The 15,453-nt window shown below is 41.7% G+C and overlaps 1 protein-coding gene across 3 annotated transcripts in view; it reads left to right on the plus strand.

Annotated features, from left to right (window-relative positions):
• Positions 1-675: 675 nt before the first annotated feature.
• Positions 676-15,453, plus strand: part of TLE4 (transducin like enhancer of split 4) — a 100,663-nt gene continuing 85,885 nt past the window's right edge. For all 3 annotated transcript variants that reach the window (XM_017806245.1, XM_017806246.1, XM_017806247.1), the window contains exons 1-4: positions 676-788; positions 1,171-1,268; positions 2,401-2,464; positions 3,775-3,819. In XM_017806245.1, the coding sequence (XP_017661734.1) occupies positions 744-788; positions 1,171-1,268; positions 2,401-2,464; positions 3,775-3,819 (252 nt within the window). In that variant the 5' untranslated portion in view covers positions 676-743. The remainder of the gene's footprint in view (positions 789-1,170; positions 1,269-2,400; positions 2,465-3,774; positions 3,820-15,453) is intronic.

The following is a 15,453-nucleotide window of genomic DNA, read 5'->3' on the forward strand; positions in this document are numbered from 1 at the left end:
TCCGCGCGTCGCTGCCGCCTCTGCCACTTCCCGGAGTTTCGAAAGGCGAGGAGCGAAAAAAGAGAAAAAAAAAAAAAGACATAAATAAAGCTGCCTGGACCGTACCGTATTTTTCATTCTTCTAGCTCTTCTTAATTCTATTTTTATTTTTTTAATTTAAAAAAGAAAGGAAAAGAGCGGCCCACCAGCGCTGGCGGGGGAGTTGCTGTCCGGGCGGTAGCAGCGAGGACCGGCCCGCCGCACAAAAGGGCACCGCACCGCAGGCACCCCCGCAGCCCCGGCGGAGCACCCGCCCGCCCGCCGCAACCGCAGTCCCCGCCGGGGCGCCGCGCCCCACTCCGCCCGGCGCCGGGAGAGCCGCCGGCAGGAGCAGTAAAAGTTTTCAGGAGGGGAGGAAAACTGCCGGCGGGGGGGATCTCTGGCGGAGCGCGCGCCGGTGCTGGCGTAGGGGCTTTCCCCGCCCTCCTCCACTTCGCCCTCCGCCGCACGGGGCTCGGAGCCCGCGGAGCGGCGGCGGCGCTCGGGAGAACCGGCCGGCGCCGCCCGCTGACCGCCCCCGGGGGATGTGGCAGCAGCCCCCGAGCGTCACGGACGCCGTCGCCGCCGCGCCTCGCTGCTGCCGGCGGTGCCCCGCCAGCCCCGGGGCGGCGGGGCCGGGGCGTCCCTGCCCGCCGTCTCCGCCGCCGCGCCTGCAGCCCTGATCCCTGCCGCTCCGGCCGCCAGCGCCCCCCGAAGCGGCGTGGATGATCCGCGACCTGAGCAAGATGTACCCACAGACCCGGCACCCGGTGAGTGGCGGCGGCGGGCTCGCGGGCAGCGCTCCGACGCGGGCACAGCGGAGTTGTAGCCATTTTCTTATTGTTGTCCGCCGCGCCGCCGCCCCGTGTCGAGGTTGGCTCGTTCGAATTGTTCTCGTCCAGTGCGCGGCGGTCCCGCCGCCAGCCCCGCGTCCCGCGGCAGCGGCCGGTGCGGGGGTCCAGACGGGCGACGCCTCCTCCGGCGGCGGCCTGTACCGCCGGCGGCCCCGTCGGGGCAGTATCGCGGGGCGCTTGGGGCATCGCGCCTCGGCAGAGCCCGGGTGCGGGGCCCTCCGCGGGGGGCGGCGGTGGGCGGGAGGTGGCGGCCGAACGAGAGCGGGCGATTAAAAGACCTGCTGTTGCTTGCTTGCAGGCTCCTCACCAGCCAGCGCAGCCCTTTAAATTCACCATTTCAGAGTCCTGCGATCGGATAAAGGAGGAGTTTCAGTTTTTGCAGGCTCAGTACCACAGGTAATGCTGCCTACTTTCTCCGAGCCCCACGCGATCTCTCCTCTCGCCGCTCTTCCCACCGCTGCCCGGCGGGGCGGGGGCGCGGGACTCCCTGGCGGAGCCCGGGAGCGGGGCGGACCCAGCCGCGCGCTTCTCCGCCGGCCCCGCTGCATCCCGCCGCCTCTCCCAGCCCTCGGGGCAAGAGGCTCCCATGGGCCCCGAGCCGAGCGGTACGAGCAGATTTTCTTGTTTTCCCCGCTTTCCGTTTTGTGGTTGTTCTTTTTCCCCCCCCTCCTTCCCCCCCTTTTCTTTTCTTTTTTTTTTTTTTTTTTTTTTAAAATTCACTTTTGCTTGCGGGGAGTGGGTGGGTGTTGACAGAAAAATATGTGGCTGGCTGGGCTCGTCCTCTGCTTTTTTTCGAAATGCCGCTCGGGACACGCATCTTGTCTTGGCTCGGCCCCCTCGCGCCTTTCATTGACATGTCAAGTGCTGATAACCTGGAAGTGGGGCGGCGAGCTGTTTCATTATCCTTAGGTGGAACAGCGCTGTGTCCTCAAAGTGACAAGTGGCTTTTGGCAGAATTGCTTAACGGGTTTCTGAAAACAAAATAAACAGTGGAGGTGTTAGTGTTTACCACGGTATTCTTAAATTACCTGCAGTATTTTATTTGTAGTTGTATCACCAGTAATAGCAAAAAGCAAAATTAAAATCCACAACTTTTTGCTTCTTGAAGTGGTGATATGCATTTGATTCTTCTGTGGGTCGAGTGAAATTCTAAAACTCTTTCAAATAGAAACTCTGAAACCTAAATTATGTTTTCATTAGTAGCTTCTCAAGCTACTGACTGTTAGAGGTAGGCATGCTGCTTCTGTGAACCCGTGTCGGTGGTCAGTTTTTTAATGTCAGAAAAATACTCTCCTGTGTATGCACACATATGCATGCAGTTCTTTCAGGAGATGAGGAAGTTGCACAGTATTGCTTGAAAATGGAAAATTGCAAACCCTTATCCTGATATCCCAAGCAAGAGCTGGAATATACGTTTATATTTCTATATTGGAGAAATGTGTGAAAAGGGGGGTAGCCTGTGCTCAGGGGGAACGTCAGTTTGCTGTCATGAAGTATCCATGATTTTTACTTTTTGTGTCTTTAACAGTTTAAAGCTAGAATGTGAAAAACTGGCCAGTGAGAAGACAGAGATGCAGCGACATTATGTCATGGTAAGCAAGCTGCATAACAAATTCTAAATGTCTGTTAGCTTGGTATACTGAGACTGACATACATTCAGATTGCTGGAGGCGAACAGGAAGATTGTAGTAGCACTGCTGTTGTTGAGGTTGCATCAGTGCTCACATTATAAATCCTTAGTTTCTGGGATCTTTTAACTTGTTTGCAGTGGTTAGTATCTGCGTGAAACCAGCTTTTAAGCAGTTGAGGGCATTTCTTCCAAATGCTAGCAAATTACTTGTCGGCCCTTTAAAGCCGCATACAACTTCAGTAGTGTATGTGGGGATGATGTTTTCACTTTTGCTGACCTCTCCCAATGATCATATCTCTGTAAAACAGTTCATTCAGGATAATATTTTTTTCTATGATGGGCGTAAACCAAAATTATACATGAATGTGTACAAATCCAAAGCCTACTTCCTAGAAGAACTGTTGCACTTAGGCAGCTGAATCAGTGTTTCACTACATTGAGAATGTCTGGGACCTCAGCTGTGAAAGGGATTTCCTCAGTGGTTGTGGTCTGCTTGGTTAAATAACATGCATGTCTAAATACATAATTGCATGATGGATCCTGATAACTGCAGAGGAGCTCTTGCTATCTCTTCTGTTGTACATCTATGAAAGATTAGCCGTTTTCTGTATGCACAACAAGTATTACTCTTGTATTCACAAAAAGACTAAATAACCTTGAAAAAATCTTAACCATGAGCACAAGCAAATGTTAAGGCTCGCAGTTGTCTTTTTAATGCCCGATGTTCCTAAATCTTGGAGATTGTTTGGTATTAACAAACTGAACAGAGTTTGCTGCAGTACTCAGGCACAACAGGATGTACTTTCATTTTTTTTTTATCCCTGTAATTTAATTGCAGGTTTTTTTTGGTGTTCGTTTTTAATTTAAAATAGTGAATAATTGGTCTGTTAGACACTGCTGATTTAGATGTTTATACGCTTGAAGCACTTTGTCTGTTTTTTTGGCACCTTTTATGTGTGCTAGGGAATAAAATCGTAGGCATTTTCTGCTTCTAATGTTTGACTCTGGTTATGATTACTTTTTGTGATATTTTCATTGTCTGTTTTTGCCTTGTTTTGTGGCTGTTCTTTGTAAATCTGACATGAAGCACTGTAGATAAAGCAAAAAAAAAAAGTTTACTCTGAAATATGCTCTTTCCAATTCCAGGAACTCTTCAAGGCAAATAAGTGTTTTTAAGTGTGTATGTCTTTGTACAGATGTTTCAGTCAAAGTGAATTTTAGAATAGCTTTCAGAATTGCAAAGTCTAATAGAGTAATTTTCTTTTTTCTTAGTATTACGAGATGTCCTATGGGCTGAATATAGAGATGCATAAACAGGTAGGTAGATAATTTATTCTGTTGTAAAAATGCTCTGTGTAATTTCTCTTATCAGTCTTAACAGAGATGTGTATTCTGTGTGACTTGCATTAATTGCATACTTGAGTGCATTGGAATTTTTTTTGTTCTTTACTTGGCCGTGAATCTTCCATCTCATGTATGGTATACAGACTGTGTAGGTTACAGTCTGGGTTACCAGTTGTGCATTGTTTGGTTTTTTTCCACATGTAGATTTTGCACATGCAGGTGGTCTTATACTGCACAGGGAGGGTGTATGTGAGTAGGGATGGGTTTTTGGTTGTATCTTCATTTTTGTCTGGCCTCAAACCTTTGGGGTTTACTTTTTGAGAGATAACTACATCATGAGTGTGTATTGGGAAAAAGGAATGCATGTGGAAAGCCTGTTCTTTTTGGTTAACCTAGACTGACTTAAGCTGGAGCTGCAAATGCATGTGATGCACAACCATGTTCATGTTTCCCTCAGGCTGCTTACTTGGACTTTTGTCCAAAACCAGTGTCTTATCATCTCAAACACAAAAGGTTAAATGAGCTTTCTGCAAGGGTGTTAGCATGGAATTATAGATTGGTTTGTGTTGGAGGGGACCTTTAAATGTATTCTGGTTCCACCCTACCCCATGGGTAGGGACATCCACTAGAGCAGGTTACTTAAAGCCCCATCCAACCTGGCCTTGAATGCTGCCAGGGGTGGAGCTCAACCTTTCAGTGCCTCACAATCCTCACAGTCAAGAATTTCTTCCTAATATTTAAGCTAAAGCTATCCTCTTTCAGTTTGAAGCCATTCCCCTTTGTCCTATCCCTACATGTCAAAGACCCTCTACAGCTCTCTTGTAGGCACCCTTTAGGTACTTGAAGGCTGCAATGGGTTTTATGCCTTGAACTGTAGCACTTAGGCCAAGATTAGCAAGAGATTAGTCAGCTGGAGCATGGTAGTGTAAATTAGAGTTTCTTATTCAGCAATATGTGTTTTTCAGCCTTCTCTAGAGGAGAATAAATTAAACATCTGACCTCTTTTCCAGTAAGGGAACTTTTTATATTGTAGAGTTTAATACTGACAACTCATTTTAGCAAGTGATTGAGCATTTTGTCAGGGGTTGCTGGGGAATGTAAACTGCAGAAATAAATGGTTGGATGGGAGAAGAAAGATCACCTTAAAATTGTTTTGTATGCGTCTATTCAGAGTTAGGGATTTGGAACTTCTCTGGGTTGTGAAAATAGAATTTCTTTGTCCCGTTGGAAGCAGACATAGAAGTCAAAAGTTTTTTCATGTTGTTTATTAAATTTTGTATTCTGTCAGCATCCCAATGCTTCAGAAATTATTGCGATCATTTATGCTAGATGACATACAAATACAAAGACTGTGGGATTTCCTGCCTCAAAGCATTTTGCAGCTTATGGGACCTTGTTCATACAACTTACTTTACAGACATATATGTAGACCTTTTGAATTCCCCTATGAGTCCTTCTCACAGGTACCATGAAGACTCAACAAATGTGTTTAACAAATGGTTGACAGGAAAAGGCTGTGATTGCAGCTGATCAGATTTTATGTATCTGGTGACTTTCTGGACCTGATTCATGTAGTGAATGCAGGCGGCAAGGCTGGTGATTGACTCTCAGAGGTGTTGGGTCTGTTCTTAAAAGAATATTCAGATTATTTGAAATCCCAATTTAACAAAAAAAGAAAACAAAACCAGAACCAAACAAACCCCCATTCAGTAAAGTTGTAGATATGGAAACAATTGACAAAGACTGGAGTCTTTACAGGCCACCTAAGTAGCAAATTCTTACGGGCATTTGAAAGCAAGCATTACAGTCAAACTTGTTTATATTTCCAGATACCCTGTTTTTACAGTGCTTAGTTGTAGGTACACTTACACTGACTGCACAAAATTCTGTGCAACAAAAATCAGCTCGCAAGGGCAATGTGTAATGAAATTGTATTAAGCGAGGGAAAAAACCCACAGCAAAAGCCTTTTTAATTTCTAAATGTTTTACTTTAGAAATTTTATATAGCTATGGTGATGGACTCGTCGGTGATACTGTACCGAAATTAAATACTTAGTGACAACTAAGTGTGGAGATTACAAAGGACTGAGTTTTAATTAAATGCCTTTTTGCATCAGCATTCAGTCTATTCAAATTAGTAGTTTTAACTATTGTACTCTTGTGCAAAACACTGAAATATTTTGTCAGATGTAGATTTAAATTAGTTACGGCTAAGAAAATTTCTCTCATTCTTAAATCTGATACCAATTTCCCATCTTTCATGTCTCCCCCTCTATTGCCAGAGCATTGTGTTTTTCCTTTCTCCTCTTGCCTCAGCAACTGCAAAATATTTTCCATCTTGCTTTATTATCACAGCATTAGGGTGCAATTTGGTATTTGTATAGATAGCATTGATTGCTTCGTTTAATGTGCACAAAGATTTTTTAGTCTACCACCTTAAATTCCCTTTTCTTCCTCTCCCATCTTTGAATTTAACTCGGCTGAAATTGAGTGGTTCACCCTTTTTTTTTTCCTTCTCCCCTTCCCTCCCCCCCATCTTTCTAAATTCAATCACATAAAAAATCCTGAGGGCAGTTTATCACATTATGAAATACAGACAGCCTGCAAACCACCTACTTATTATATTTTCTTTCTTTTTTTTTCAGTTTAGCACAGAGGCATATCTGTCTTTATTTGTTTTTCTGGGCAGACAGCCTTGGTTCCTCTCAGGTTCTTTTCCAGATGTACTTGCTTGATGCCCTTGTAATGGAAAGCAGGCAATAATGCAGTGAAGTTGCCCTTCGGCGTAATTGGGCCTAGTTCTCAAGATCAGGTTAGGCTTATTCACTTATTAGATTTGCGTCTCAAAGGGTTCAAGAGCAGGACTCCCTGGAGTCCTTGGAAGTACCGTAGTAATTGGTGGCCCTGATATTTGAAACCTTTGTGTATTTTTCTGTTACAGCTTCTGTTCTTCTTGGCTGCTCCCAGCCACAGAGTATTTATTTTTAGAGAAATTTTTCACTGGAACAGAAAATGATGTGTGATGGAGTCATGACTCTGTGACTTAGCAAATTGATAGAAGGATAAACGTGCAGAAAGCAGTGGTAGTGAGTGTGCTTGTGTGTCTGGGAGCAGGGCGAGGGGGAAGAGCATCTCTTTTCCCCGCCGCTTGTGTGATGCTCATCATCAGTCATCCTGTGTTGATTTTGATAGAAGACTATTAAAGTGAAACCTATGGGGAATTTGTCATTCTGAAAGGAAAGCTAATGTAATTAGTACCAATTAAAGTACATTTAGTAAATTGGATTTAATCTTAATTAAGCCTGCATAATGTTGCCAATTTTTAACAATTATGTTTGAGAACATAATTAATTTAAATTTTGGTAACTGAGTAAATAGCATTAGACTGGTAAAATTAGTAATTTTTTTTTTTTAAAGATGAGTGTAGGGTAAGCTGTCACATATGGTGTTATAGCCTAAAATACTAAGCTGATTTTCGATATTCTGTATTATGATCAATAGAGCTTCAAAATGGACACACTCCAGAAAAAAAGGCATTGAGTTAGGGATTTTGAGTTGAGTATGATCAGATATGTCCCTACAATTTTAAATTTCAATACCATAATAATGTTTGAGTGTGTCTAAAGATGCCCATTTCTTACTGAGTTGCTTTTTTAACATCTGTTTTTAAGAGGCTCAGCCAGTAGTTTATGAATGAATAGTTGACGTGTTGCTCTGTGTTTCTAATATACTGTTGGTACTTGGTGGTGGTCATTTAGTTTAATTTCTGAAATTAGACTTTTAATGTTACGGTAAACAGTTTATTTAAATTGCTGTAATCAAATATGCTTGCTGAATGTTTTAAATCAAAATTGTAATCATCGCTTAAAATAAGTGTCCATATTTGGCTACAGACAACAGATATTTGTGAATGGAACTAATGGAAAGCATAAATAAGATATAGTATTCACCTTTGACTATGTGTTTTAAAGCTGTCAATACATAAATTCTGATTCATGCCTTTTGGCTAGACCTTCGTCTTTGAACTAATTCACATGCTAGAATGTCGGATTTCAGCATTTTTTGAAAGAAAATTTAAGTCTTTCAAGAAGCTGGGTATTAAAAAATAAATGAAATGACTTTTTAAGATCACAGGAAAAAAAAATCAGTCCAATCCATGTAAATTTTATTACAAGACTTGGTCAGCAACCATTTGAGTGCTGCTAAAATATTAATTGGATAGAAATGGAAGGGCTCTGCTAGCTGATAGGATGTCATAATCATAGCTGCAGTAGTCGATAGTAAATGATGATAAATGGCATTAGGAACCTTTTAGCAAACTGTAATAACTACGAGGAGGGAAGCAGTATGGATTTGCATTATATCTGATACCCTCTAGTACCAAGTGGATTGCCAATACTGCTTGTTAAGCATTTTCTAAGGGCAATAGGATATTGATTTCTGTCTTACAAGGAATAGCTCTATTTTCACCATTGAAAAGTATTGCAGGCTGTTGAGAAGAAATTGACTTGAAGAGGCTTGACTGCTGCCCATCATGGAGCAAATAAAGCAAAACTGCCGAAGCATGGTGGAGCAGCGAGATGGGGCCCTCAGCAATTTGTTGCTATTAATTTACCATGCTCGACAGCAAATCAATCGGCATCTACTTCATCTGCTGGAGAAAATGCTGTCCAGGGCAGATAAAAAGCCCTGCATGGTACAGGGAATAGACTGGATTGGCCAAATGGAGGCTGCAGTTAATGTGTAAATAAGTGAAATCAAGGCCACTGTTGCCGAGAAAGCTGTTTTTAATTAGGTTGGGGCTTTATAGTGAGCTATTTAAGAAAGTAGTATGGAGAGTAGGGTGAGATTTATTGCTGACTGAGTTAATATATGGACTGTAATGACATCCTAACCTTTAGCCTGCTTGCTTCTTAAGCATTAGTAAATTATTTTGGTAAAGGGGTGAGGATGGGAACCAATTTGTTTAATTTAGGGCAGAGTTTTGACCATTTCTCATCTTCACGGAGATAAAACGCGTATATCACAGAGAAGTGGTTTTGTGCGTGCTACCTGTGCAACACAAAAATGCACTCTTCTTTTTCCTCTTTATTTTTTGGCAATGGTCTGGGCTCGGCATGAATCTATATGCATGCGCGTGTGGACATTTTCTTTAGCACATTCAGTAGTTGAGTGTATATAGTCTTGTGTTCGAAAAATAGCTGGAGAGCGAACTAAAATTATACTGGTTGAATTTGTTCTCTGTTGTAAACAGTTGGAAAGATTTAATAGAGATACAGGCAGTGGGTAATCAGAACTGAACTGGAAAACTTCAAAATGAGAGAGATTAGAAGTGAAATTTTGAAGACTACAGCTCACACAGGACTGTTACAGAGGAAGAGAAAAACAAGTGGTGTTTCGATTAAAGTCGCAAAATGTAAAAAATAGGCTGTCAAATTAGTTTGACAACCGAGGCTTGTTTGTCCCAATTTTAGGTTATTTAGCCTCTCAAGCCAACAGAAAAGCTTAGAAGCTTATGAAAAGTTAGAAAATGTATTATTCTGGAGTTAAACCAGAAATCTTTTACTTGATAATAACTGCTAAGTTCTGAAACAAGATTCTGTGCTTTCTTTTCCTCAGACCTGTTGAACAGCCTTTCTGTGGAAAGGTCCTGGTAATTACTGAGAAGTTTGTTGTTGCCACTACTCCATGAGTTATTGTTGGAATAACCTTTACCCTTGCTACTGCAGAATAGCATACAAGATGAACTTCCATATCACCAGGTTTTGCCATTCATCAGCAAAGGAAAATGTCGTTTTCTCACGCTTGTTTAGGGAATTCAGACAGATGCTTAAGACACAGGAAGTAACACAAAACATGCTGAGCAAATGTTTAAATTAAGACATATGCTCTGTTTTTACTGACAAAAGGCTGTGCTCTACAGTGCTTAAACATAAGAGTATTTTTTCTGTCTTTGAAAGGTGCTAATTGCCATGATGCTGCCTGTGTTGTTTATGCTGACTGTTAATACTGACTGTATTAGTTTATAGGCCCACTTGTAATTACAGAGGGGGCCAGTGGTGACCCCGTGGTTATGGTCTCCTAACAGTTTCCCTTATAAAAAACTTTTGCTTTTTTTTTTTTTTTTTTTTTAATGAAAGAAACTTTCAATAAGGAAGAGTGTTCTGGTGAGAACCCTGAGCCCTTTTTGGACAGCAGTGGGGGAGAGGGAAGGGAGAGGGAAAAGTGATGTGTATCCTTGCAGCGAGAAGCTCCCCTCCTTCCTGGCACCACTGCTGGCTTTTTGGGTTGCCCAGCATGGCTGAAAATAAGACTTGGGCATAAGGCTCCTGCTGAAGAGTCAGGACTTACTACCCACCAAGAGAGAGAAGCTGTGTCACCATTTTGTATATAGCTTTTGCACCATTTTTTGTGGTGAGATTTGCCTTCCTTTTAGGGGCAAAAAAGAAGTGCTGATGTCATTCAGCACTGGAAAAAAAATTAATTAGCAGATAGGTTTTCAAGTGAAGTATTGCTATGCTGGGATGCCCAAGCTTTACAGCATTTGTGTAAATTTGGTCCTGTATGTGCATCATGGTGCAGGTTTTAGTTATACACTAAATTGCTGATCTCATTACCAGTTTTCCTAGAGGACCTTTTTCACTGCAAAAAATAGAGATTAGAAAAGTAGAATTAAGACTGCAGAGGTGATTATAAAGCTAACTTGAAAGTGTTTGGGTGCTTGTCTCAGCAACAGAAATAACTTAAAACATGAAGATTCAAGCATGTGAAATAATTGCTATTGTAAGCTCCTTAAGATTCTGATTTTGATCTATGTTACAAAAAGTGAAGAGGGTGCTCGCACAGGTCAGTCACAGTGAGTACTGTAGGCTTGATCCATTAAAGCTGACAAACAAAGTTTAACATTAGGGCTGTTAAATGTGAAGAATTCACAGTTATCAATTTGGTCTTTCTTTTTTTTTTTTTCCTCTTAATGAAAAATCGTGATGTACTATTTGTGGATGTAACAGAGAAATGAGTTTATCACAAACATGGGCCAGTTTGTGAACAGTGCAATTATAATTGTTACAAAAATACTTCTGTGGTCTGCAGATTGAGTACATCTTGCCACTGACTTTCAGAAAACCTGTTTAACTACAAGATGCAGTGGGAGCACAACAAAGATGATAATGTGAAACACAGGATGTATAAACTGATACACCTTAACTAACAGATGACAAAAGTGTATCTTGAAGCTGAACCTATCATCACTCAGGAAATGCTATTATATGCAAGAAATTGAATATTCACATTAAGAATTAATCTTTATTTTAAAATACAAAAATATAAAGTGGTTTTAAGAATACCTATTTGTCTTTCTGTTTATCTGTATATTTACAGGTTTTGTTTTGGTTCAAGATGATATTTTTATAGTTTCACTGGTACCTACTGGAAGATGTTCCTGCCTTTGGCGGGGGAGTGGAACTAGATGAACTTTAAGGTCTCTTCCAATCCAAACTACTCTATGATTCTACCTGGAAGTACTTCTTCTCTAATTTTTTCCCTTTGATACTGTTTGTCTTAGTGGTGGTACAAACTTGGTAATTCAGTGTAGCAGAAAGTGTACTGGCACAATGTCAAGAGCGGGTTTTCATAACTTTTTTAAAAATAATAGTTTTTAAATAGAACTGAAATATATGACAAATAATAAACAGAATTATAAATAGTGGTTTCTTGTCCATATGGATAGGATTTAGACATAAGAAATCATTTTCCTTAGCCCAGGACAGGTACATGATGCTCTGGTATGGAACGCTGTGGTGTTATGGCTGAGACGCTTAAATGTGCAAATGTCAGGCAAGTCAAACTTATAGTCCCCACAGCAGGCTTGAATTGGTCTCTTTATGGTTATGTAGTTGTATGGTATGCTGTATTGCCAACTCCAAATGTTAAATCATGCCAGTCACTGAGTTTCATGAGACTGGCTGAAAATTAATCATGAGATAAACATAATAAATTTGGAGCTCTTTTTTCTTGCCATCTAATTTTAAGCTGTCAAACTGTGCTTGGCTCATACTTAGTTTTTTCTCCAGTCTTCTTCCATAATTGATTTTTGCAAATAAGGAGTAAAACATTCAAGATAAAGTCAATGGAGGTGAGTATGAGATACAGCTGACAACTTTTGTCATAATTTCCTGCTCTCAGAAAATGTGTGATGTGTACTCTGCTAAGAAAAAATAATACCAAACTATAAAACTACATGAGTAGTTTTTGTGCATTATATATCATAAGATGCCACAGATATGATGGTGGCAATTCTTCTTTTGCGTTAGAAGGAAAGGTAACACAGGGCATAGTTTTGAGTAGATATCTTCTAACTTGGCCTCTCTCTTTTGGTCTGCTTAAATGGTTTCTGTGCAGAATCTTTTACTGCCAGAGGTTTTGGACATTTGCTGGATGAAATTCAGATTCTTCAAAGCAGAAAATCTTTTCACTGTTATGCTTGGGATGTGAAACACTGGCAATGAGAATGTGTGCTTTTCTTTTTTCTTGCTTAAAAAACCTCAACAGAACATCTCACAGTTGAGCAGAAGTAAAAATTTGTCCCCTTCATGCTATAAAGAATCTGCATAACAATAGGTAATGGCGCTAGATTTTGTTTGGCATATGTTGTATACTGTGTGCATGTTGTGTATGATCACTGAGAACATTTAATTTTTAAAAATTGTGCTCTTTCTTCCATCTTAAGGACCGTAAACTTCTCTTGTAGTACTCTGCTTATGTGCGTGGCTTCCTATGGTGTCTTGACTGTTTAAGAATTTGCAAAAGCAAAAAAACCCCCTCCAACCGTGTTCTGGCTTACCCCAGAAAGAAGTGATTGCCCTAGGACTGAGTGGTTGGTACTGGAGTAGCACCATGTAGAGGGCACGACGAAGCTCCTGTTGAAGACATCACCTGGGTTTCAGTTACAGATGTAGCCAGTGATGCAGGTGTACTATGACAGAGAGCAAATGAGGTCCTATCCCCTTGTCTTTTCTGACCTTGAACCCTAAATCAAACAGATCAAAACACAGCAAGGCCAACACATGCTTGTCTGCAAATACTTAATAAAATGTCGTGGTACTTGCAGGCACTGACAGCAAATGCTCAAATTTGCAAGATTTCAATTTCTCATATTTATCATTTGATTCAGAGTTTACTTTTTAAGACCAGGGGAAAATGGAGCAATCATTGAGCAAAGTTTTTATCTTGGACAGCCACTTTTCCCCATTTCTACGCTTCCCCAGGGATGAATATGAAGTTTTCAGCCATGCCTCATATCTCAAATGATTCTCAACGTCTTTTGAAAACACGGTGCTGTTTTCATATTAAGCTTTCCTATTAGTAAGTGTAAGGGAGATGAAATAACTATAGTGCAGCCTAGCTTGGGCTTGAAGAAGGGTGCAGTCTTGTGACAGTGCTTGTCCACGTGTTTTCATGACAGCTGCTTCACTGAGGGCTGTGAAGGGCTAGGTTTCTGGCAGTGTCTCTGACCAGCTACCTGTCCACTCTGGGAGATCCTGTGTTGGGTGTGAGGTGGACAAGCCACCATTTAGCTGCTTAACAGCCAAGTAGCCAGTGGCAGCATGGACGCCGTGGGCATTTGAGAGCCAGCAGCTGAGCTGAGCTGTGTCATGGTTTTGTCTTTGAGGTGGATATGGGTAACTGCTGAATTTTTATGGTAGCTGCAGAAGGAAACCACCTTTCTGTGGTTGCTGCAGGAGGCAAGAGTTCAGTACTCATATTTTGTGAAGCACTGTGGATCTGCAGAGAAAAGTCAGTGTTTCTATCTGTTCTATTTCGTGCTCTGGGTACCTGCATATGGTTACCAGGAGATAGAACACCACAGATACTTGACTTATCCTCCTTTCTGCAACTCTTTTAATTGTATTTGGAGATAAAAGTTGAAAATACAAGACAAGTCTGGTCTTCTGGTAACATTTGGGGGAGGACAAGGCCAAAGCTGGCCAAAACACCCCCGACTTTTGGCTTGAGGGAGAAGGCAAAGAATAAGAAATGTTTGGAGGAAGTTCTTCAGTTGGTTTTCTTCTCACATCTCCTATTTCCCTGCACTACTATTCACTCTATGTGACAACCATCCACTTTCTTAGTGATGCCTTTGAAAGATGGTACTATGCTGATGTGTGAGAGTCAGCTACAACATGACTACTGTCTGCTTGCTGTAATTTTGTAAAGCACCTGACTAGGTACAAAGTAGGTACCTTTTCTTAAAATATGCAGTAGGTACCTTTTCTTAAAATTATAACATAAGAAGATTGGGAAGACTTCGAGCATAAAACATACCCTGTATGTTTGTCTCAGTGTGTTAACAAAGGATAGGTTGTCTATTCTTATCCACAGTTTAATCAGTAGACTTTCTGTCCTAATTGCAGAAGGCCGTTGCAGTCTGAACATGTCTCTTATTTAGAATTTTTATTAGTATTTCTTAATTTCTGGCAGCAAACGGTATCTTTTCTTTCTGTCTTGTCCTAAAAAATAACTACAACACCACCAAAATCAAGCATTGATGAGAGTTTCCTGCTTGTTTGTTGCTCTAAAGCAATATCAATGCTGACTTCATCCAAACGTCGAAGGACTTTGAGTTACTTGTCAGAGTTACTTGTAATGCATTTGCTCTTGAAAAGTGAATTATATATAAGTTCTTGGTTTAATTCATTCAAGAGTGGTATTGTGCTTCCTTTGCATCTGTGCTTCCAAGTTCTTCTGGAGATGGCTGTTAAGGAGAATGAAGCAATGTCTTTAATGTGAAGGCAATGAGAAGAACATCTTTCATGTTGCATCGGGACGAAGTTGGGATGTTATTTTATTTTGGTCTGTGTTTGACCCTAGCCACCTGCAGAAGTTTATGGTTCCTCCTGCCAAGTCTTCTGATAAAGCAGTGAACTTGGCCTTGGAGAGAGAACTTCTGTGTAAACTGTTTTAATTGGTCTGTTGTGATTGGTCAATTGCTTGTCAAGGGCAGTTGGAGGACAAAGTGATGAGGAAGGTGATGAAGGCATCCCCCAGCCTCAATTGGGAAAGAACCCCCCCAATTCACTGCGCCTGTGTGAGGGAATTTCCAAAGTACTCACGCATGCGCAGGAGGGGTGCACTTACATAACCAAGAGGGTGGGATTGAGAGCCCCTGATGGGGCGGTGCTGGCCACACCTCCCTGGGGCAGGTGCTCTCAAAAAACTTTATAAAGGCAGACACGCTTCCCGAGGGTGACGGCTCTTCATGATGGACCAAGTTTCTTTTAGCGGGGACGCCTGCTTGAAGTGGGAGCCTGCCACCCCTCCGGGACACGCAGCTGCTTTAGAGAGACTTCATTATTGGTTAGGATGGGTAAGACTTGCTTACAGGTGACACCTGGGTGTGTATGGGGGGGAGCCTTCTTTCTAAGGTTTTTTATACACTTTTTCTTCCGCCCTAATCCTTTTCCCTCAGGCGCCTGTTTTTTCCCCTTTTCCCTGTTTGCCACCTTTCCTAATAAGTAGCTATTTTTTGCCAACTAGCAATGGTGTTTGGTTTATTCACGTTCCAGAATCCCTCAAACCTGTTTTTTTCCCTGATATATTAACCCCGTC

This window comes from Lepidothrix coronata, unplaced genomic scaffold (assembly GCF_001604755.1).
Source record: "Lepidothrix coronata isolate B3197 unplaced genomic scaffold, Lepidothrix_coronata-1.0 Scaffold14, whole genome shotgun sequence".
Classification (NCBI taxonomy): Eukaryota; Metazoa; Chordata; class Aves; order Passeriformes; family Pipridae; genus Lepidothrix; species Lepidothrix coronata.